General features: G+C 38.1%; 3 protein-coding genes across 4 annotated transcripts; all 3 read right to left on the bottom strand.

The window, feature by feature from the left end:
• Positions 1 to 7,180, bottom strand: LOC103698735 (nicotianamine aminotransferase 1-like). The gene is made up of 8 exons (XM_026801693.2): positions 7,142 to 7,180; positions 6,287 to 6,591; positions 4,834 to 5,173; positions 3,056 to 3,268; positions 2,750 to 2,809; positions 2,513 to 2,668; positions 2,338 to 2,431; positions 1 to 289 (listed from the first exon to the last, which is right to left on the bottom strand). The coding sequence occupies exons 1-8, from the start codon at positions 7,178 to 7,180 to the stop codon at positions 162 to 164; spliced, it is 1,335 nt and encodes a 444-aa protein (XP_026657494.2). The 3' UTR covers positions 1 to 161.
• Positions 7,181 to 9,772: 2,592 nt separating this feature from the next.
• On the bottom strand, positions 9,773 to 21,145 carry LOC103719691. Of its 2 annotated transcripts, none has more exons than XM_026809464.2 (7): positions 20,769 to 21,145; positions 19,133 to 19,351; positions 16,419 to 16,505; positions 15,910 to 16,056; positions 13,660 to 13,686; positions 10,298 to 10,359; positions 9,773 to 10,227 (listed from the first exon to the last, which is right to left on the bottom strand). In XM_026809464.2, the coding sequence occupies exons 1-7, from the start codon at positions 21,015 to 21,017 to the stop codon at positions 10,170 to 10,172; spliced, it is 849 nt and encodes a 282-aa protein (XP_026665265.2). In that variant the 5' UTR covers positions 21,018 to 21,145; the 3' UTR covers positions 9,773 to 10,169. The 2 variants fall into 2 exon arrangements, with proteins under 2 accessions (XP_026665265.2, XP_008807275.2); XM_008809053.4 differs by having other exon boundaries at positions 10,298 to 10,393; positions 20,769 to 21,144.
• A 427-nt stretch (positions 21,146 to 21,572) lies between these two features.
• On the bottom strand, positions 21,573 to 22,546 carry LOC103719693 (histone H2AX-like). Its single transcript, XM_039132627.1, has 2 exons — positions 22,220 to 22,546; positions 21,573 to 22,017 (listed from the first exon to the last, which is right to left on the bottom strand). Exons 1-2 carry the CDS (start codon positions 22,415 to 22,417, stop codon positions 21,796 to 21,798), a joined length of 420 nt encoding a protein of 139 aa, XP_038988555.1. The 5' UTR covers positions 22,418 to 22,546; the 3' UTR covers positions 21,573 to 21,795.
• Positions 22,547 to 24,189: the final 1,643 nt, after the last annotated feature.

Genomic DNA, 24,189 nt, shown 5'->3' with positions numbered 1-24,189 from the left:
TACAATAATAGAGAGAACCTTTACTTCCATTCTGAAGTTCAGTACAACCAGCTACAATGCCTTTGAATATCATATACTCAAAAGGACCTAAGAATGATACAAAATTGGATTTGAATTGGATTTAATCCCAAGCAAGTAAGGTCTGTATAACTTGTATGACTTTAACAGGTCAGATTTGTTGGGTGTCGCCTCTTGCAAAAGGACTCGATCCTGTCGCAAGCCTCGCTTAGTAGATCGGGAGAAACACCAAAGAATATCCTCACCCAGTTCTTCAAACCAATTACAAAACCTAAGTGACAATAAAATTCACAATCAGTAGAGCAGTATATGTGCACTGAAAACATGTGAGGACTTGCGCGAGCATGTATTTAATTCGACATCGGTTATATACTTGGTGTATTTTGACTACTTATGAACTCAAATAATACTTTTCGGCTAGCCTTTTTGAGTAAGACTCTGAATTATAAGAAAATAGACATAAATATCTATTCTACCATCAAAACTCCCAAGCACATCATGGGGGCTCCATGCACAAAGGGAGTCATCCATCTCCATCAATGCATTGCAAGTGTCAAACTCTAGTAAAAACTAAGTGGAAGTCAAATTTTCAACTTACATTGAAGTAATTATCAAGACAAAGGAGGAGATCGGAAGCTAATAGACTAAGGATTTTGATCAAATGATGTTAAAATGGATACCATCATAGGTGAAAAGGGATCCTTCTCTTTGCTTACATATGGGTTGCTGGGAATATCCATCACTTTTATATAGCAAACAGTCAACTTGTTAGTCAAGGCGACTATCTTTAAAGAACAGGTCTAAAATTTTATAGTCAAGATTTCCATGACATGGTCTTCCTTGTCTAGGTGAAAGAACTGAGGCAATAACATGAGAAGGTTCCAGTTTTAAACCATATATCAGCCTATAGTAAAGCAAAACATAATTGTCAAAAATAAGTTAAAATCTTTCAAACTATTATGTACTTTGTGGCCAAGACTGGCTGAAAATGCCTGACTTGAACGTAATGACTGAAACAGTCTCATGAAAGCCTGAACAAATATTTTATCAAAGATTTGCTCAAAAAATAAGCAATGTTGGAAACACAGAACAAACTTAACTAAATAACAGAGCATAGGTATTTCAGGAGTTAGTTTTGCCCTTCCCTATTGAGAAATAGAACATTTTGGCCTTTAGAACAACTAGATGATCCTTGCCTGTGATGACAAGTCATGGCTCATATATCTTACTTTCACATAACTCTATGCCGTACCGTACCGGACCGGACCGTATGGAGAATAAAGTACTGTACTAGTTTAGTACTGATACCAAAATACGGTACGAGGGGATGTACTACCATTCTATATGCCAAACCGGCCTCTATACCGGACATAAAATAATAGGATAGCACTAGCACGAGGCCCGGTACCAAGACGGGGTACCTTGCTCAAAAATATGCATGGACCCCTGCTCAAACTGCAAATTTTAATAATACCAAGAACTTGTATGCATTTTTGTCCCCTAACAATTCTCCTGACTCATAGAAATACATTTTCTAACACCGAGCAAAATAACTCAGCATTATATCTGGAGAAAGTAAGGTTTGAATGACAAAAACAAACATTTATATACATACGGCGACCAGAGCGATTCTGATCTTCTTGCTCAATTTCTCTTGTTTATTATCAGATCATCAAAACCTATAATGATTTTAAGATTCCTACCAATGCCTTGGTCCTAAAATATCAGACTCAATGTCGCTGACAATCACCAGACTCACTCAAACCTGTGGCCCTAGCCCTAATACCAAGCCCGAAGAATCCAAGTGTTAGAACTAGAAATCTATCTTTCACTCAAAAAGAAAAAAAGAACTAGCAATCTATGAAGTTGAACTGAATCCCTTACCAGAAATTTATTTATTGTGTACTTGATTGATGATAACATGTTTTGCCTCCAGTCTGATGCCGATGAAACCAACACTGACTTGTCGTCAATAAGTAGATAGCATCCATGTCTTAATTCATATTCTGTGTAAGACTCCTGAGTTGCTGAATTCTGGGGAAACTTGCACCAAGCTTTATGCTCCAAGAAGCATAGTTATGTCTTTAGCTTTACACAATTATTACATACAGTGGCATTTTCTACTTCTAGAGCTGCCACTTGTTTTTTTCAAAACAAACTTCTTATTTCGACTTAAAAAGCTTGCCACAATACATTGGAATTTTTCAAATTCCAACCTAGACTCTTTCCTGTTGCTCTAATTTTAATTACAATTACAACACATAGCCATGCCACATGATTAAAACTATATGCTTAATGGAAAGGAATATGCATTCTAACCTGGTAGCACCAAGACAGATTCTTCTTTTACCAACTCCCTAGCAAAGTCCATGTCATCCTCTATGCCAAGTAGAAGGCTTGTGTTGACTTCGGCCTACCATTAAACAAAAAATGGTAATGTCTGACCTTAGTAAGCTGACAGCAAAGATATATACATATGAATTAAAGAGCCAACCATCATGAACATTGAACCCTGAGGCCTTGAGTAACATTGCAGTGCTTCAATTTGATCAATTCTTGTATAAAGTGTTTCGGCCGAGGACTCCAATACTGCAAGGACATTCTTGTGAAATTCTTCATGTGAATCAGAAAGAATACTAGGAACTGCAGCCTGTTGTGAAAGGTCACATGAATGAGAGCTGTTATACCAGCTTGAGCAAAGAAAGAGCATGAAAGTAGATCAGAGTTAAACCTGAATTACAGAAGCCGGACCCGATGTCACATTCAAAAGCATCTCAATTGCCACTTTGACCTTTCACAGCAAAGAAAGAAGAAAGCATGCCTCAACATTGTTAGAATTTGTACAAGAATTTCATAAGAATCAAGCAGATTGAATCTTGCGACGGTCAAATGTCTAGAAAAAGAGTTAGAAAATTTTGATTTGGGATTGCTTCTGTGATGCATGGCAATCAAATTATCTGGGTGCCCCATAGTTAAGGCCAATTTAAAAGTTTTGAAAATGAACAAAGCCAATTTGGAAGTGTTTGCTGCGCCATACTTGTTTAAAAGTTTCATGAGGATCGCATATGGCTATCCATCCAAGACGCCATCCAGGAACCATCCAATGCTTTGACAAAGCTCCTATAGTAATAACTGGTGTCAAGTGAGCGAAGGAGGCCAGTGGCACAAATTTGCTATCACCATAGACCATATGTCCGTATAACTCATCAGCAATTATAGGGATATTCAGGTCTCTTGCAGTTTCAGCAATCTGCAACCAAAAAAAAAAAAAAAGAAAATGTTAAACTATACTAAATTAGCTCTTCACAGTTCACATGATCATTGGAAGAAAGCATATATCCAAACATGAGTAGGCATAATTCTTCATGAAAGATTTTGGATGGGCATGTTCGCATGTTTCAAAATTTTCGAAGGACATATATATTCAAATTTTAGGCTTATCAAAAGGTAAGCAATGTTTAGACACAATCAAAAACATTACCACCAAAGCAATATGAAATGAGAACCATTGATATTAAACCTGTAAGCTATTTGGTTATTAATCTTGTAACAACCCAGAATCTCACCCAAAATAGCTAGCCGGAAGTTATTATTTGGGTTCCTTGATCCTGTATAAGTACCCAAGATCTACCCAGCGAATAACCGATGTGGGACTAAACACACGCCCGCATGGGTCCTCACATACTCCCCCCGTTCAAGCCCTGACGTCCTCGTCAGGCTAAGGGTTCATATCTATTCAAATCTAATCACAAACACCACGATTAGCCCGTAGTCAGCCCCAATAGATCCGTGCTGCAGTGTCCCCTAGTCCACATAGGTTATGGGCCGGGTCCGCTCTGATACCATTTGTAACAACCCAGGATCTCACCCAAAATGGCTAACCGAAAGATATTATTTGAGTTCCTTGATCCTGTATAAGTACCCAAGATCTATCCAGCAAATAACCGATGTGGGACTAAATACACGCCCGCACGGATCCTCACATACGCCCCCCGTTCAAGCCCTGACGTCCTCGTCAGGTTAAGGGTTCAAATCCATTCAAATCTAATCACAAACACCACGATCAGTCCGTGGTCAACCCCAATGGATCCGTGCTGCAGTGTCCCCTAATTCACATAAGTTATGGGCCGGGTCTGCTCTGATACCTTTTATAACAACCTAGAATCTCACCCAAAATAGCTAGCCGGAAGTTATTATTTGGGTTCCTTGATCCTGTATAAGTACCCAAGATCTACCCAGCGAATAACCGATGTGGGACTAAACACACGCCCGCACGGGTCCTCACAAATCTAATAAACAAAACACACTGAGCTGTGGCAATTGACTGACATGGGAGTAAAGGAGATCTCGTGTCAAGAATAAAAGCAAGCAATTGACTGATATGCTCTTATTCGCAAGATTTAAAAATGTTTTAAAAACCAACACGAATATTTTAAAAAACTTACTTTAACCCCATGGATGATGAAAAAATCAAATGGTAGATGATATTCCCATTTCATGACAGCCAAATAGCATGTGCACACTTTCATTTTCATTTTTTTGGGAAACACTTTTCACTTTCCACATTTCAATCACTACAAACATCTTTTCTAGGCTATGTATAAAGTTCTTTCTTTTTGCAACAGGTTGATAGTTAGTAATGGAAATACTAAGATCAAAATATGCCAACCTATAAATTAATGAAAATAAAAACAATATGTGTATGTGCATGTAGATATAGAGATAGATAGAGAGAGGGGGGGAGGAGGAGTAGAGAAGCAGCTGCAGCAGCAGCAGCAGCAGCAGTTGTATCAGCAATGGAAGTGATCGGCTGACCTGATGGAGGTGCTCGGAGGAGAAGACGGCACCGCAGGGGTTGTTGGGGTTGATGATGACAATTCCAGCAGTGTTGGCATCCGTCAACGAGCGAACCTTGGTGAGGTCGAGCTCCCAGCCATGGCGGGGCTGGAGGTGGTAGAAGCGGGCCTCGATGCCGTAGAGCTCGCAGGCAGCCACGTAGGGGCTGAAGCCGGGTTGGGGCAACAGCAGGTTGGCTCCAGGGCTGGCCAATACCATCATGCATACATGGATCGCATGCGTTCCTCCCACCGTTAAATACACGTCACCTTCCTTGATCCCATGCTCCACGTCCCTTGATTGGTATTCCGCCACTGCCCTGTTTATTTTGAGAAATGACAAGATTTTAGATATATGCCTTTTTTTCTCCTCCCGCAGGCCGGCGGCGCCGAAAGATGGCCGGGCCGGGGCGGCCATGAGAAGGGGCTAAGCCATGGTTGGCAGTGGCCGCGGCTGCCCGGCGGCCATGAGAAGGGGCTAGGCCATGGTTGGCAGTGGCCGCGGCAGGGGCATTCGCAGCCTATGTGCAAAAAGCCGATCTCCTTCTTCGGCACCTTCCCACCATAGGGCGGAGGCATATTCGGTATTTTATTTTAAAAAAAAATTCAGAGATCGAAAATTAAAGTTAGTAAAGTTGTTGGATCCAAGATTTTAGTTATGGTCAACAGGACTCTTTGTTATACCAGGTCCTTTCAAGGATGGAGAATTAATTATTCATTTTTTTAAAAAAACAATTCAAACTTTGTTTTACAATAATGCTAAACTGATATGAAAACCCACACTATTCATGGTCCTTTGTCATAAGCATGATTGCTTAGATTTTTTTTCTTAACTATATAGCTGAGCTCATATTTTATGCTTCATTATCTTTATTTTCCCCCTTCACTTCCCTTCTTTTGTAGGTTTTGCCCCCACTCGAAGATTAAAAAATGAATTTTGCATTAAAACTTGACTTAACTATTTATTTTGCAAGAAAAGATTTTAAAAAATAAATTATATTTAGAGATTCTTAGATGATTTTATTTTGCATCTAGATAAAAAAAAGATAATACATATTTACTAAATACATGATACATGTCAAATTCAAATATATGGTAAATAATTACGAGTATTATTTGTCCTATATAGTTAGAGCCAAGGGTAAAATTATCAAAGTCTATCTATCAAATTACCTTCCTTAAAAGATAGATCAGTCCACATAAATTATAAATCAGATCTACTTTGGTATTCATTTGTAACGATCTTATTTGAGTTTCTTGTTCCTATTTAAGTATTCAAAATCTATTCAACGAATAATCGATATGAAACTAAACATACGTCCATACAGATCGTCACACAATTGAGGTTCGTTCTCTCCCCCACCTTCTTCCCCGCCAATCCACCAAAAAAAAAAAAAAAAAGACAATTAACTTAAGTAGATGTGCGGTCCCACCGGCGGGCGAAGGGGAAGCCATAGGAGGGAGCGTAGCAGTCAAACGACGACGACGACACCGCATCGGCGACGGCCGCTGCGAAGCGCTCCTTCCCCTTCCGAAAGCACGGGAACGACGAGGCGTCGCCGATGCCCAAAGAGATGAGAGGCTTCTCCCCATTGGTCGTTTTCAGCAGCTCCCCGACGACTCCTCTTATCGATGTCTTGTTTTCCAGTAGAAGTACTGGGTTGCACTGCACTCGGCAGTTGGTCACTATTGCCTTCTTGTTGCTGAGATCAACTCCATTGCTTTTAACAGTTGGAATCTATAAAAATAATAATAATAAGAAGAAGAAGAAACAAAAGGGAAAAAAAAAAATAGATATGGGTTTGAGGGAAATGAGTGCCTGAGGTACTGGTGGTGCCATTGTTGAAGAGCTGTCTTTTACTACTCTGACCTTTTTCTTGGGTTGTTTCATTGTTCAGTTCCTGTTAGGCTGTGGAAAGAAGGATATGAGACTACACCATGAGCATCTAATTCACTGAAGTAGAAGGCAGCCTCAAATTGAGTATGAAATGAACTCTCAGTTAGCTTTAGTTTGCACTGAATTAAAAGCATTGTAAAATCAAAGCAAAAAAAAAAAAAAAGCATTGTAAATGATACAGTGAAAAGTATGAGTTAAAGATGTCAGCTTTTGAAGCTGATAACGTCGACTATCCCTATGCTGAACGTTGACAAGCATTTAGAAACATGTCAAATATTATTTAATCCTCCTCTCACTTATTCCTCAATTTAGGATGTTTCTCTTTCACGGGAATGAAATGTGAGCTATTATATACAGCCTCTCATGTTCAACTAACCGGCAATTTTCTTACCTGCCTCGCATTTTCTTTTTCCATTTTCTCCTTGATCATCTCAAAGAGTCTCTAAACAGGGTTTTTTTTTTTTTAAGTAGCTTAAAAAAGAGGATTCTATGGAGTATCTTTGTAGATGATATTTGCGAGACCTCTGAATCCAACTTTATGATTCCATGGAGTTTGCTCCAAACGAGCCAAGGATAGCCTCTCTTTTCACCAAAAGAGATACAAACAAGCCAAGTTTGATAAAATTGTGATTGCAATGGAAACGATTTTGATCAAGAGTGGGCATATTAAATGTTAAAATTTTACCATAGGTCCTGGGAGGAGGTCGGAGGCTACCCTTATATTGTAGGTTGCATGGAAACAAAAAGAGAAGCTCGATCGTGCACTTTTACTGGTAGAAATAACATAACAATGTGGATGAAGGGAAAAAAACGTAGAACAAGAATTAGAAGTACCTTGTCCTAACTGCTACTTCGCAGCCTTCATCATCTTCTAAGAAAGAACATTACTTTCAAAACATCAGTTTTAAGATGATTTCAAGATTTGAAGGGATTTGGACTTATTAATTGGATATGGAAATCTGGAGATTTCAATCCTAATTTATAAGTGGGCTGACTGAAAAATGAATGGATTCCACTGATTGCCACACATATTTAACAAAACTGATAATTTTAGGGTTTGCAATAGTGGCTAGCCTCAATTGGATTTCTTTATTAGCAACTCCATATCAAGTAAATTCCCAATTTTAGGGGGGCAGAATTGCTCCAAAGGTGAGTGAGAGAAAAAATGGCATCCACTTTGAGTGGTTGGTGTAGCATGCATGGAAGGGGAGGTCCTTGATCTCCTAGAAATTTATTGGTTCCCATAGGCCTATAATTGTTCATCAAATATGACACCATTGCTGTTGTTTGTAACCAATGCAACTTGGGCTGGAACATTTATGTAACCAATTTTTTTTTGCTGCATTTGTGTCTCCTATACCCATTTTGCTTGCTTTAATTTTACCTACTTATTCTCTGCATCTGTCTTTTTTTTTTGTTGCTCGAAAAGAAAAGAAAAAGGAAAAGAAAAAGAAAAATGAGTAGGGATCCATAAATGCAAATAAATAATTATTGATCCTTTCTGGAATTCTTCTTTTTTTCTTCTTCTTTTTTTAAATATGATATTTGAAAGTCCTTTGTCGATCACTGTAAGTGACGACATGATCCTACCATATGTTATATAACAACTAAGATATCAATGCATTGGCCAATATACTAACATTAAATTAAGTACCATTCGAGATTCTGATTTAAGAAATAATAATCAAAATCTGATTTAAAATAGTAAATGTTAGATTCATACACCTCAGCTGATATATGATATCATATGATTCATATCTACCAATCTTGTAATATGTTGGCTTATATCAGATGAAATAATTAAGCTTAATTTAATGTTAGGAGGAGCCAATCCAATCACAAAAAAGTTCCTCATGCAATGAGACACTAAGGCATCATCGTGATTCAGGAAAATTAGTACAATATACAATTGCCGAATTATCAGTTGCAATGCTAAAATCCAACTGAGCTTTTATGACTTGCCATGCTAAAATCCAAGTGGGATTGAGGAACTTGTTATTGTAAAGGTCAGCAAATATCTTGGTCCAAGATTAAAATCTTGATTTAATAAGAGTATTAAAGTTAGTCCAATTCCTTTTACCTTCTTGCTATATAGTGCAAGTCATAGAACTACTCAGAACTGAGGCTGAACAAATAGTGTTTGCATTTTTTTTTCCATTTCAGTATTGCCTAAGCCCCTTGTGAGCTTCTTCTTATTGACGGTTCAGCATGCTCAAAGAGAATCATTTTTGCTAACAGCGCAAAGACTTTGAAACCAGACCAGAACTTTTTGAAAACAAATTAGATGAGGCAACTCTTCTAAATCACTTTGTAGTCAAATCTTGTTCGCTTTGGTTTTAGGCACTCTTCCAATCAGACACAACAATAGAAGAAATTTCTTTAATCAAGGTCGAGGTGGATCTTATATTCCCCGGCGAGTTTAGAAGAAATTAAGTTTTGGTTTGGGTTTTAACTCCACCTGCATTCCAAGTTCCACCTAAATCTTTTGTTCCAAAGTTGAAAAAGAAAACCCTGGGAAACTAAGTTTGACTCTTTTAACATTAATAAATAAATTTGGTGCAAACAAGTCACAGAACCAAGACTCCAATAAAGCTCACGCATTGCAGACTGAATTATCTCCTAAATATGCAAGAGATATCAAAGTTCTGGTGGTACAATTCAATGAATTCAGCATTATTGTTTCCTTTAAATCAATCTAACCCTCAGTTTCCCTTCAGTAAGAATATATAATCAAGTAGCTTTTTTTTTTCATATTTTGTCAGACCTTGAGATTCCTGTGCTTGAGATGCCATAGGGCCATGGAGTTTTAACCATGCAATTAAGTGTGACCTGCACTTTGGAGGGAAGTTACCAATTTAACAATGTTAACCTCTCTCAGGGCTGATCCAGTTGAGGGAATCCATCTTTGCCAATCTGTCCTTTTTTTTCACTTGATCTTTTGTTAACAGAAGAATGTTTTACAGGTCACAAGTTCATGAATTAAAAAATTGCATGTTAAAAAAAATGCACCTTAACCAAAAAATTGATTGAACAGCTAACATTTTTATTTTTATTTTTTATTTTTTCGATGCCCCATGTGTCCAACAAGGAAAGCAACATTTTGAAAATTTAAGCAATCAAATTACAGTCTTTCCCCTTCTTTATGGAATCTGGGAGGTCTTCTACCTATAAGTGCGATTTACTAGATTTACCTGTCAAAAAAAAAAAAACTTTGAAACATCAAAGATTTAGCCATTCCCAGTTCTATCATAGCATGTTTCTCCAACTTTTTTGCTATCAAACATCTGCATCATCTATACTTCTTTCTATTATGTCAATGCAACACCCCACTGATTTACCAGAAGACATGGCCTCTGCTAACTGTGATCTAGCTCTCTCATGACGACGCAGTATTAGAATAGTATTCAGCACAGCCCATCTCACCTGAGAATCCGCTTTCTTCTGTGTGAACCCCAGGCTTTTAAGTAATTTATCCAACTGTTTCCGGATGAATAGAGTCAGAACCAGTTCACGGTCAAAACATTTATGTTTGAATTCATGAACTGACCTTATCAATGTCTGCAAGCCCACCTTCAGAATATCCAAATAGAAGATACTCCGTAGCCACTCCTGCCAAAGCTATGCATGAGAACCTGTTCAACATCTGCTAAAAAGCAGTTCACATGAGGTACCATTCAAGGAAACTAATTGCAAACAGGTTGGTATGTGCTTCAAAACTAGTTAATTGGTCGGCTCATGCAATGTGCTTACGAGACGACCTTAACTGGTGACATCCCTTACGAAGTTCGGTGGGAAGTGGGATGAACCCTACAGAAACATCAAAGGACATGATCAACTTAAAAAAAATATTTGGTTTTTATCGAACCAAAGCAAGTTTTTGTGTCCATGCTTGAACTTGAGAAACAAGTTCAATGAACAAAATGACGGGAATATTTGCAGTATCTAGTATTTCTAGTGATCTAGTAATGTATATTTATCATCATGACCACAATAAAATAATTTATCCTGCCACTTCACGTCAGTCTTTGTAGATCATCCCTGAAACGTTGTTACTTTCCACAATCCTTGTCCTCTCCCATTCTCTTACACACTTGCCATGATTTTATCCAATATGTTGAACCTACATGAGCTTCCCATAAGCTCTAACTCTCTCCATTATATTAAGGCACCCATCCACTTTTCTTCCTATTAGCTATGACCTTATCCTTTCTATTTGCATGGATCCATTTCAACTTTGCAACTTTAACTGTGTTTTTCTTACATACATGAACCATCATCATGATGTGATACCTCCATCCATACAACATTTTATGGTCATACATAGGTTTCAGAACATTCCCCCCTAGTCTTGCAAGCATGCAGCTGTCAGACATCATTCCAAAAGCACATCACCTAATTCATCCAGCTCATTATATTGGAAATATGTTTTTCTACTTTCACATCCATCTGTATAGCTAAATCAAGATAACAGAAAAAATTATTGTGGGATAGTTTATAGTCACATCAAGACAACAGAAACAGTAACTCCAGGATTGTTTATAAAGTCATCAATTGTAATCAGGATGCATTTCATTTATGTTTACCACTATATTTACATCCAATCAGGAGTTGACTCCATTAAACCATAACTGACGACCATCGTTGTAAAGAGATAAGGTTCTATATGGGTGCGTATTCAACCTTCATATTTCATGAAATAATAAGCTGCATGCCAAATCTTGAAATTGACATAATGTGAATGATGATTATGGGATGTGTTAATTAGAGGCACAAGTTGTTTTTTGACCTATGGGCAGGGCTGCAGGTGGACCAAGTTTATCCATGATCTGGTCCACGCCAATCAAACTCCTTTGTTTAGCAAACAAGACAAGCGCAAGCTTTAATCTAAGCTTTTAAACAAGCTGGAATCTACATTAGCCGGCCAGCGAAAAGGAATAAAGCTCCGACTCAGCAAAGGTTTCTCCTATTATTTATTGCCATCTAGGTGGTAAATATACCCTTACGCTAATCGTTTCTCCTGTTGCTCCCATCTTTTCCCCCTGTCCCCCTCTCCACCTGCTCCTCACTCTTTTCAACCTCCGAGGTCCCTTGTACTATTCTCTAAATGAAATCAGATTGGGCCTTACCCAATTTAAAAATAAAATAAAATCTCAAACTCGGCTCAAGATAGCACATTTATGTGGCTCACAAGCCAAGCTTGAAGCCTTGAACAACAATAGACGGGGCGGTCGCTAGCTTAAGGCGTGGTCAAATGCCCTCCAAATATGACTGAATCAAGTCTCAGCAACCCAAACTCAGCTTGTTATCCCTGCCTATAGGTCAGAATTGCATCCCAAAACTAACCCAGCTTTCAAATTAAGTGGGCTGCGGATATGGCAAAATTGGACCGAACCCAGAAACATGGGTAGGCCTTATTAAAAAACTACAAAATTTCATGTAAAAGTATATATCCGATCAAAATTAAATCCAAATTTATCCAAATATTATGGTCTGGATCCAAATCCTCGACAAAAAGCTAATGCAGTTCATTCTCATATCAGAGTCAGCTGACCCACAAGCCAACTGCTCTACCATTATGAAAGGGAGGAGGAATCAAAATCCGAAAGAGGGACTGCAGTAGCATCCTGTTTGCTTTGGCAAGGGAACGGAACAACTAAAACATTTGTGTTTGTTGAGTCTTCCAGTCTGAAGCTTTAGTGTGTATTAGAGAAAGGGCAACTCACTGGATCGGTGACACACCCATATTAGCTTCTGTTGTACAGAGAACTGTAGCATAGATGTCACCTGTCTAATTAAACTTTATATAAAAAAAAACAGAGAAGAGAGAGTGAGGGAGGGAGAGAGATAGAGATAGAAAGACACAGGAATACTAAAAGATTGGTGTTGGTTGAGTTCTCTATTTAGACAGAAAGACCTGAGTTATGTCTGTCTCCACATTCCTTACTCTCAATCAACAATGCATGTGATTAAAATAAAAACAAAATATTTCACCCTACTAATAATTATTATATCTAATAGATATACTCCACATAATTTAGTATTTATTTGCAAGGGAGTGAAACAAGATAAAGGAATAAAAAATTATCGAAAAAGATAATAATAATGGAAATCTTCAATCAAATTGGAAGATCTCAGCCATCCATATTACCTTCCACATGAACCACACATGCCGACAATGTCAAGAAATAGTCACATGCGTAGCACGGGCCAATATCCAGTACTATATATCCAAATATATACGAATCCGTATGCCACAAAGCATGCATTCTTTTTTTTTATATAGAGATGTCAATCAAATATTAAATACAATACAACAAAACGACAATAAAAGTATCATACAGAGCCAATTTAGTTTCAGAGAAAACATATTTAAAAATCATTTCTTTATAATATATTAGTCATATGAGGGCCCGTTCAATCATATTCTACATTGGCTTAACTAAGTGTTAGAACCACATCTTCTGCATGTAATACATAGTTTTACTTTAGCATTCAACCTTGCTCGTGCCTTAATTAATAAGTCAGGAATTAGCATTGATATTTAACTTCCCAAAGTCAAGATTGGTTCTCAAAGATAATAGTCATTTGTATCTGCTCAGCCACCATATTTTATAAGTTCACAATGCAGCTTGTAAGTTTAATTCAAGATGGTGCAACTATGTGCGTACATCTTTTTAGGCATCTGCAATTTTAGCATTAATAGATATTTGCAGTGACATGAACAGAATGACATAAAGAACAGGATAGTGCGTGTTTGCGTGCATGCATGCATGCGTGTATTCTCAAATAAGTGATATGAAAGAAGCAAACTCAGGAAAAAAAACATCAATGAGAACTCTGAAAACAGCTTTAGTATGATCTCTTCTTTGAAACAAACCATAACGTTATAGAGGAAAGAAAGAGTCTCACCTTTGCAGATATTTTTCCTGTAGCAATCTGCAAAAAATACAAAAAGAATATATTAAAGCCACAAGAGTAGCACATCATACAAAAGTTGAACCAAAAAAGTTATCACAATCTTCAGGATATACCATCAGTTTGTCCTTAAATTCAACTTTAAAAATATCTTAACTGCTTATCGCATTATTCTGATCCAAAAGCTTCCTAGGCACGGTACAGGAAACAAATTTATATTATATGACTAGGATGTAAGTAAGCTTCAAAACATTAGATGCTCAATATTGCAACTCAGAGAACTCCGGAGACAATATACATGCAGAAAACATGTACCGGTAGTGTAAATTATAGTTTTAAACAAGAAAATGAATTATTTAAGGTGTTCTTTAGTATCATCTTATGCTACATCTGAATGCAGTTGCATATAGGACTGAGATGCAACTTCTACAATATTCAGGATGGAAATATGCTCCTTGGCACTTCAACAAAAGCACGCTAGAACATAATCAGAAGCTGCAGCTGTGTCTCACAAATAACATACAGGATTACTGAGGTTATTCATATAACTATGCACTTGGTTTGGATCTATATAATGTAGCTTTTTGTTAAATATTCTGATATAATAACCCTGAGGAGAGAGGGGGAACAAATTTGTCCAATACAAACTTGTATTTTCATTCACATGCATGACTGCATGTAAACTGAAACATTTCTAATTTGTAATAAACATTTAAGAACTGTAACCAACAACGTTTGGAAATAGTCCATGACTGTATACTGTTTGTACTCTGTAGTCTTATGGGAGAAGCAATAGCCTATCATTAGCATAAATCTGGTCAGTGCAGCAATGGCATCCGGATTGACTTGACAAAAAAGCAGAACAAGGAATGGTTTTCTCAGGCCACATGTTGGCTTTAAATCCAGTCTCCCCCACTGGAAATAACCCTACTAACATCCCTTCCATATAACTAGCAAAATGTTAACCAGTGATAGCCATAAAGTTTTTAAGAACATCAGAGGGTTTCGATATGGCATCAAACTATTGAACAACACTCCATTTAAATAGTGCTGACATAGTGCATCCTTGTCAATTTGTTAAAAAAATTCCATATTTGCACCAAATTTAAGAGGGTCTGGAACTCTAGATACTCGAACCACGTTTCAAGTCAAAGTTTTGCAAAGAGATATAGGTAAGAAATCCTTAAATGTTTAGGTATTTATTATTTTTAGTTTTAAATAAAGTGTGAGCCTTGGTGCAATGGTAAGGTTGCTCTATTATGACATGGGTGTCATAAGTTCAAATCACAAAAACAGCCCCTAAACATAGAGGTAATGCAGCATCCATCCAGCCTTCCCCAGGCCCTATAGCCTTGGGAGGTTCACACACACAAACAACCTCTCCAAACATGGAGGTAATGCAGCATACATCTGACCTTCCCTAGGCCCCATAGTCGTAGGAGGGTCACACACAAACAGAATCTGCAACAAGAGTACTCGCAAGCTACAAAATGACCAATAAAAATGTTTCAGCTTTAGTCACATGGAATACCAAGAGCCAAACAATTGTATGCTGCTCATCTAACAATTGCAATGATCATTGGCCTTTCATCACAAGGGGCAGATTATTATGTTGTTAAGCAACCAAAATATCCTTGGCCTTTTTCTTCCACATGAATAATTCCAGCACCATGCACTAACTCAGAATACACCTTGTATGGTTAATAATACTCCACATATTGAGAAACAGGTCGTACAGCCCATAGGCACCCTACAACCCAACAACATACTAGTTTGAGAAGACCAATAATAATGTACTTGATACAATGAGTAAGCATACAACAGCATGTTATGGCATATTCACCTTACAATATTGATAAAAAGAGATTGACAAGGATTGCCATAATTATACATAACAAAATTATAAAGCATCTAACTTTCCCACAAGGTATAAAGCATCCCACCAATATGGCATAAGCATCCAGGTTAGTGCACATCTTTGGCATTTTAAAGCATAATACATACTAAATGATATGGCAAAGAGATCACAGATCGTGATAACAATGCTACAGGAATTTCAGGCAGGCAGGAAGAGTATAAGAAAGTTTTTGAAAAGTTATTACCCTTTAACACTGGATGGGGAAAAAAAAGCCAAGGCAATCTTCAGGTTCCTAATTTAATGATGCCAATAGCATGAAGGCAGTGGTACATGCCAAATTTAGAACAGATAAGAAAACAGAAGAAATAAAGAGAAAACAAACATACTTCATCAAGAAATTCAAAATCCACGAAAGACGTTCCAGCTTGCACATTGAATGATCCTTCTTTCATTAAGGCTTCTAAACTTGATAATGTGTATCCCTTTGGAAGAATTCCAAGCAAGTAGGCTATCAAGAAATGACCAGCTTCATGCTGCAAAGTACCCATCCTTAGAACATTAGTTCCCGAAAACAACTAGCTCCAATGAACATATTTAAAACATATGATTTAATTTGATTCCTAAGTGCAATAGTGTATGTGGGCAAAAGTTCCCACCTTTCAGGACCGTCTTGGAGACAATCTGATTAACACATTATGATTGGTTGCCAGTTGATGATTATTATGACTTAAACATGACTAGAACATCTCCTGTTCTTGCAATTAAATTCATGCCAACTCAATTGGACTAAATTAGGAAAACATGACAAACGCACACACTCTTCTTCATAAGAACAGGGTAAATACACAATAAGGAATATTTGAATAACGAATGCTCAATGCATAACATGACTAACCTGAATAACCCTGTTGTGATATTTTTGACTCAGATTGTGACCAATCGTATCAAGCACCAAGTTCCTCACTCCTCCATCAAAAGAGGCCTAAGAGATCACAATCAGAAAGAAGCCAAAACAAAGAAATAGATTTAAGCTTTTAAAAGACACTCAAGCAAGGAAAGGGGCTCGAAAAGACAATACAAAGTCCAACTCTCCCCTCAAATGAGATAGGAAACCATCATCTTACAAATAGCCCCATTGAGATATAGACTTGACTTAATTCTTTCTTTCTTGCGTCATCTTATGAATTCTCTCTTTTGCTTGCTCTTGTTACATTCGTGACCTCCATATATCATTCATCTCTCGATATACATAAAGTAGAAGATGTTGCTAGTTGGTTGACTTGCATTGAAACCTATAGAACAACATACAAGTCACTATCATACGTTTGTCCTACATCATTCATGGTGGATTCACTTGCATAAAAACTATACACCCAACACTAGTTAATTTGTAACGACCTAGGACTCAACCAGAAGAGCAAGTAAGAACGTACTTTTTGGGTTCCTTGGCTCTGTAGAAGTACCCAAGATCTCCCAACATACACTCAATGTGGGACTAAACACATGACCCACAAGTCCTCATGTACTCCGTCTATTTAAGCTAGCGCGTTCTTGCCAGGCTAAGGGTCCAATCACAAATATCCAATCAAAATCACCACAATCAGCTCATGCTCAACCCCAAAAGGGCCTATAATGCAGTGTCACCTCATCACACATGGTCCATAGATTGGGTCTGCTCTATTACCATTTGTAACGACCAAAAACCTCATCAAAGAAGGTAGCCAGAAAGTGATATTTGGGTTTATTAGCCTTATGGAAGTACCCAATATCTCCTTGGCGTACAACCAATGTCGGACTAAATACGCAACCGCATAGATCCTCACATATATTTCCACTATGCAGTAGGATCTTAAATTAGTATATGAGGACTTGTGTGGTCCTGTATTTGGTCCTACATCAATTATACGCTAGGGAAAACTTGGGTGCTTCTACGGGATCGAGGAATTCAAATAATATCTTCTGTCCAGCCATTTCGGTAAAATCCTAGGTCGTTATATAATTAGTTAGATATTGGTCACTTCACAATAAAGGTCAGGATACGAGCATCCCCATGCCTCAATAACAGCCACCTACATATTAAAAGAACATCCAAGTTTGATTAAAAGGACAGTTTAGCACACGGGGCCCCAACTATTGCAAGTCTGTAGGGGTTAGAAGTATGCAACCCTGTCCTTACATACAGAGAGGTTGTTTCTGTGTTTCGAACCTGTAACACCTAAGTCGCAATAGAGTAACCTTACTGCTAACGCTAACAAAGAGAAATGGAAAAGAAAAAAGAAACGCAGCATAGTAACATGAATCATTGGTGAATCTCAAGAAAATAGTGGCACAATGTCCACAAGAATCTTATTGAGGCTGGTGAAGGAATATTCAATAAGGTAGACTCGCAAAGACATTCAATAAATAGCATAACAAAATGGATGAGCAGTAGAGTAGTGAGTTACCTAGAAAATGACATCATGAATCTATAGGTAGCCAAAATAGTTGGGAAATGAGTAAATGACACACCAACATAAGTCAAATATAGAAGGTTGGGAAATGGATCTTCTGGACATTATCTAAAGACAAGGGCATACTAGAGATAACACGGTGTAAGAAGCTGATCTGCATGAAGTAAAAGTACACGGTCCTAAAAATATATGGGACCCATAACAGGAAAGAAAAAGGTTTACTAGGTAAATGGGACTTCAATTCATCAACAGCTCCTGCAACCACAGCTTCATTTTTCTTTTCTTTTCTTTTCTTTTCTTTTTGGATAGAGAGTGCCCTATTTAGTATTTACTTGCAAAGAAACTGATAAAAAAGAAATTCTTCTTTTCTGTTTTAGCACAAAAAAGAAAATTAAGGGAAAGAAAAATAAGGAGAAAAGATTTTATGTTCTCATAGACTAATTATTTTTCTTCTCTGATAGAAAGCAAGTGGATCAAGATTGCCAGCCCAAATATGAACCACCCTTTCTGCAGTTCTGCTGGTTCATTTAAACAAAAGAAAATTCTTTGGTTTATTTTCTTTTCTTCTGTTGATTGACACTAGCTTTCATTTTGTCAACAATTAGACAGAGCTAAATGGTAAAGTGACTATTTTCATCATTTATTTCATTTATTAAAGTATTTTTCAAGTTTATGTTGTTCAAATTAGTCCTCTTTTATATTTATTTAATTACTCAACATGCAAAAATGTGATTTCTAAATCAAATAACGAAATTTTACTGAGAAGAAAAATCAGAAGAGATTTTCTGCCTGAAAAGTAATAACAAAGAAAATATATCTGCATGTAAATTTTCTTGATGCTTCCTTACTAAGAAAGCTTATAAGCATAAAGCAAATATTAACATTTGCACAACAAAAATGAGACGAACAACAGCTAATTTTAGAAATTTTTGGATGCCAAAAACATTAAGGTATAAAACTTATGCACACTGAATTTGTCTTTACTGAATCTGTATCATTAAGTCAGAGGCAAAGATCTGAATAAACTACTATCAACCCCAAAAGTAAATGCACATTTGCATGTATACATTTTCCCCTAGCATAACTTAATCTAACAGTAAGCTCTATTAATCCAGGCACTGAAAAATGCAGTTCAGTAAAACAGGAGATATTAACTCACCAAATCTAACGTCCATAGAAACAGTAAACCTAAGGAAAGATACAATATTTGTAGTTGAGAAAAACCAAATGCAAGCCATGCAGCAAAGCCTCCCAGGACTGCAACAAGTTGAAGATTTCTCTCTATCGAACCCAAAGTTATATCCGCAGGAGACAAAAAAGCAGCAGTGTTGATTCCATTTAGCTTCAACTCATCCAAGTTATAGAATCTTTGTGGCACCTAACAGCACAAATTTTACACATTAAACAAGGAAAAGTTAAGCAATTGCCAAGGTTTATAGAAATAGAGAGAAAAAGAATTATATATATATATAAGGTAAACGATCGGAACAGATGCGTACTTATAAAAACTTCAACATGAAACAGAATATGATTGTTTGCATATTAGAACGGTTTTTGTTTGGAGCGTCACAATAAGAGTGGTTTTACATTGTACAATTGCTTTGCAGCATCAGCCTGGAAAATAACCAAGAAGAGAAGTATTTAAAATACAAAGCTCCCAAATAATATATGAAGGTTAAAAATGAATGAACATGTCATAACAATGACAAATGGGGACTAAAAATCATTTGATATCGAACATCCAATGGACAAAAACTAGAGTTCCAAGATTAGCAAATCTCAAAACAAATAAAATTCAAGGATAATTGTCCCATAAGTATCAAAAGAATTATTGAGATGCATCTACTTGACCTTATGAAAACTCAAGCTAATCCCAAACAATTTGCTTGAAAGAATCATACAATTAGAGAGCAACCTATCAGTACTTTGGCCAATACAGTGTATAGTTGGTAACGATGGAAACTGACAGCACGATTTGGGCCATTACAGGCACATTAGATCCAAGAACGTAAGAACTGGTGAATGCTGAACCTTGTTTTAACCTACCATACTCAGCCTCACTGGCACATTACACTTAATGTATCTTCTGCGTGTATGCATAGACCACCTTCTATTTGTACTTATTGCTATATAAAAGGTGCATCAATAATTTACCTAAGAAATACTGCTATGAAGTGCTATATAACAATGAACTCAATTATTTACCTATACTTCTTGAAATATGAATCTCATGGACAATATGGATGTTATATTTCCGTAGTCTAATATAGGCTGCGACCCATGTCTCTTAATCACAGATAGAAACTCAGCAGCATCAAGCGAGTCAATAGTATTTGTTGTTTTCTGGAAGAAATAACCATGTAATTCAGAACTTTAAAACCTGGCGACCCATAATTGTGTTGCAAACCAAAAATATTTTTATTAAGGAGAAAGAAGTTTCATAGCATCACAAAATTATTGTATTACATATTTCAGGCAAGCATTAGCTTCTTATGTATACCAGTCGAAGAAGAGGCATATTCTGTATTCAGGATCCCTGGATTTGCCCCACCTAAATCAAACTAAACGGACAGCATGTTTGTGAAATTATAAGTAGCCTTGAATCAGTTGGAGGTGCTATAGAAGCATCCCATAACTAACATAAATTAATTAGACAATTGTCCAGGTTGACCTGACCAGGAACCACCACATAAAATCAAAATAATATGAGAAGCATGCACATCTATCAAAACAAATCCTGGCACAATCTCTAGGAAAAAACACCATACAAAGGAGAAAATATCCAAATGAACAACCTGCCTTGCTGCTCCAAAGCACTGAAGACCCCGAGGCTTTCCCTGCAAATCCTTGACCAGGGAGAGAGCTCCCCTCTCATTCCCCTTCCTCAGCAACTCATCAACTTGTTGCAGGACTTGTAACCGTGAACCACCAGACTTCAGAATGACAGAATCCAGAGATGATTCAGAGGAATTCACAGCTCGGACTGTCAGCACCCTCAGCCTAACATGCAGTGGCACACCACTGTAACAGATCACCAAACCCATCTCCTTTTCACAAATCAGACATCTTGGAAGACAGCCAGAGTAATTTGTTTGAAACAAATGAACTTTTTTTTCTCTTCTCTTTTCCAGGAAGAAGAGTACACCTCGGCCACACAACCACCCAGCAAATAAACAAATGACTTAACCAGATATCAGCCCTGAACGTGACATCAGCAACATCACTTGTTCTTTTCATCTGAACCACACAAGTTGACCCCAAGGTTAATGTTCAAAATCAAATCCTGATTAAGTATAGACAAATAATATATATGTATATGTATATGGATGTATGGAAGACAAAGCCAGTGGCAAATACCCAATAACAATGTCATAGTAGAGTCAAGACAAACTTTACCTTTCAGGCTTAAAACAAGTCCTACGAGGGGTAGAAACACAAGACAAACCCCATGATGAAGCATATCAACATCATACAATTAGACTATAACCCCCAAACTCGGACACTCTGATCCATCAAAAGATAACATTTGAAACTAACAACAACTAGATTGAATACGTATGGAATCAAAAGTACAGAAAAGAATTACATGAACAAAATCAAATTGCCAATTTGATACAGGCAAAGAGCATGACACACACAGAAAGAGATCCATTATTTTGGCAATTTTTTTGGATAAAGCAAAGAGTATAGTTTGATTCAATACCAAAAAAATTACATAGGTCAACCCAATTCATACATCAAGTTGTCAATACCACTGACATGAAAACCACAAATGGAAAATACCCCCATCCTCTCCTGAATAGATTTGGGATGATTAGGACTCTAGAACTCCTGCGATGCAGACCCAAGCCCTCCCTTATCCTTCCCTGCCTTCTTAGGCAGCAGAGTCTGGTGGATATTAGGCAAAACACCACCATTGGCAATTGTAACGGTCCCCAGAAGTTTGCTCAGCTCCTCATCATTCCTCACTGCAAGCTGTATATGCCTTGGAACGATTCTAGTCTTCTTGTTATCTCTCGCAGCATTACCAGCCAACTCCAGAACCTGAAAAAAGATCAAACTTTGGAATCAGAAAAGTCACAAAAATAGAACAAAAACCAAAAAGATGAAGTTTTGATAACAGAACAGATTCTGAACCAGAAAAGGAACAAAAAATAGCAAAACAAACCCAAAAAGATCAAACTTTGAATCACAAAATCGAACAAAAACAGTACAAAAGCCAAGCCCTAGGGATCAGGCCACTGACCTCAGCGGCAAGGTACTCAAGGACGGCGGAGAGATAGACGGGGGCGCCGGCACCAACGCGATCGGCGTACTTCCCGGCCTTGAGGAAGCGGGCGATCCGGCCGACGGGGAACTGGAGGCCGGCCTTGTGGGACCGAGAGACGGACTTGGAGGACTTGGGCTTGCCCCTGCCTCCCTTGGTAGAAGCCGTGGAGCTCATCTTCCTCTTGGATCGAGGTAAAAAAGGAAAACCCTAACCCACACAAAAGGTGCAAACGGGAAAGCAGGACGAGGGATCTCGCGGTTTCTTTCTTCCGTAGAGAGCCGCGGTGGTCTGAGAGAAAGAAAGAGAGAGAGGGGTAGTTTATATAGGCGCGGGTGGGAGGGGGTTTTGAGACGGCGCTTTGCTGCAATTGGTCGGATGGGTGTAGCCACGGATTGCCATCGTGGAGGGGCATGGGTTGTTCCAAGTGGCCAGATGTAGGATGGATACTGGGGAAGCGGAAATTATCATGTTTCTATGTTTATTCCAATTTCCGCATGGGTAACTCCACTTTTTTTTTTTTTTTTTTTTTTTGGTTGGTTGGTGGGGGGGGGGGGGGGGGGCGGTTTTTGGGGGGCGCTTTGCTGCATGGATAAACTCCACTTTAGAAAGTTACATTTTAACCCCTCAACCCTTAACCATTATTACTAATACTACATTTTCTTTAAAAGTTTCAATCAGCTCTCTTAACTTTCGGTTTGAGGCAACAATGCATCATTCCGTCCATCTCTGTCAACTAGCTGGTAGAATAACTCTAGTGTATCCAAATTTACACTATATCTCTGTTACTATCGCGTATCCAAATTTACACGGCTTTCTGCTTACACTACTCTCGATAGAGTACAACCAATAAAATCAAGAGATAAAAAATGATAAAACCCTCTAGTGTGTCCAGAGAATGTTACCAGAATGTTGTGCAGCAAAAGAGGCGATCCAGTTCACGGTCCTATTCGCCTCACAGTATACATGTGCAGCCTGAAGGCCCTGCAGCCACTTGCTATCCTCTGGATGTCACGAAATAGAGGGTTGTCATCCCTCCTCAGCTTTACCCGTCGAATCCAATCAATCACAGTGGTTGAATCTCCCTCATTTAAAATGTGCTCGGCCCCTAGCACCCATCTCACATATGCAATGTCTTCCCATGATGCCCTCAACTCCGCTCCGACGGTCGTCAGTCCAGCCAAGTGACGCCTCCTCCTCCACAACAGTCAATCTCGAGTCATGACTCCGGATTACAAAATCCACATCTGTACTGTATCCAATCCCGGACATACTGCCATTGAAATTCATCTTTAGATGGCCAGGAGGTGGAGGCTCCCACGAAACAAGACGATGAGTTGTCAGATAAAAGATAAAAGAAATAGAGAGCAAGGCTAAGAGGGAGAGAGAGAGAGAGAGAGAGAGAGGGAGAGAGAGAGAAGGCAATACCATGGAAGCAAGCCAAAACTTCATCTCTCCTCTAGCACCTCCCCTGGCAACATTATTTGTCTAGCATCTCCTCAGGTAACAAAAAGAGAGGATTTGTCTACCACTATGAAAGGGGATCACTTTGCAAACCTCTTGAACGGTAGCAAACCTTGGTATTGTGGGCACTCAATATTCGAGATATATTCTCTTTTTGCTTGACTAAAATCTAGTTTTTGTTTGATAATCTCTTCAATTTGTTGTAGCAAATCGACAGAAGCTATGGCTACTTCTCATGGCATAATCCTCCGACTCAGGCAGATAGGGAAAAAAAGACATAAACAAGTTCATTTAAAAAGTTAGATAGCTCAAGCAAAAGCTCAGAAGATGCAAGGTTGAAGTGAAATGTATTACCTGATATTTGGTGGCATCATGGCTGCTTGTAGTTGTAGTTTCGACACTAAGTTGGGTTGTGGGATGCCTGAATCACTTCTTAGGGCACACCATCACCACAGCTTCTGGTGATGATCAATTTAGGGAAGGAG

This window comes from Phoenix dactylifera, chromosome 12, assembly GCF_009389715.1.
Source record: "Phoenix dactylifera cultivar Barhee BC4 chromosome 12, palm_55x_up_171113_PBpolish2nd_filt_p, whole genome shotgun sequence".
NCBI lineage: Eukaryota > Viridiplantae > Streptophyta > Magnoliopsida > Arecales > Arecaceae > Phoenix > Phoenix dactylifera.
Note: the sequence above shows the minus strand (reverse complement) of the source record. Positions and strands in the feature narration are given on the sequence as shown.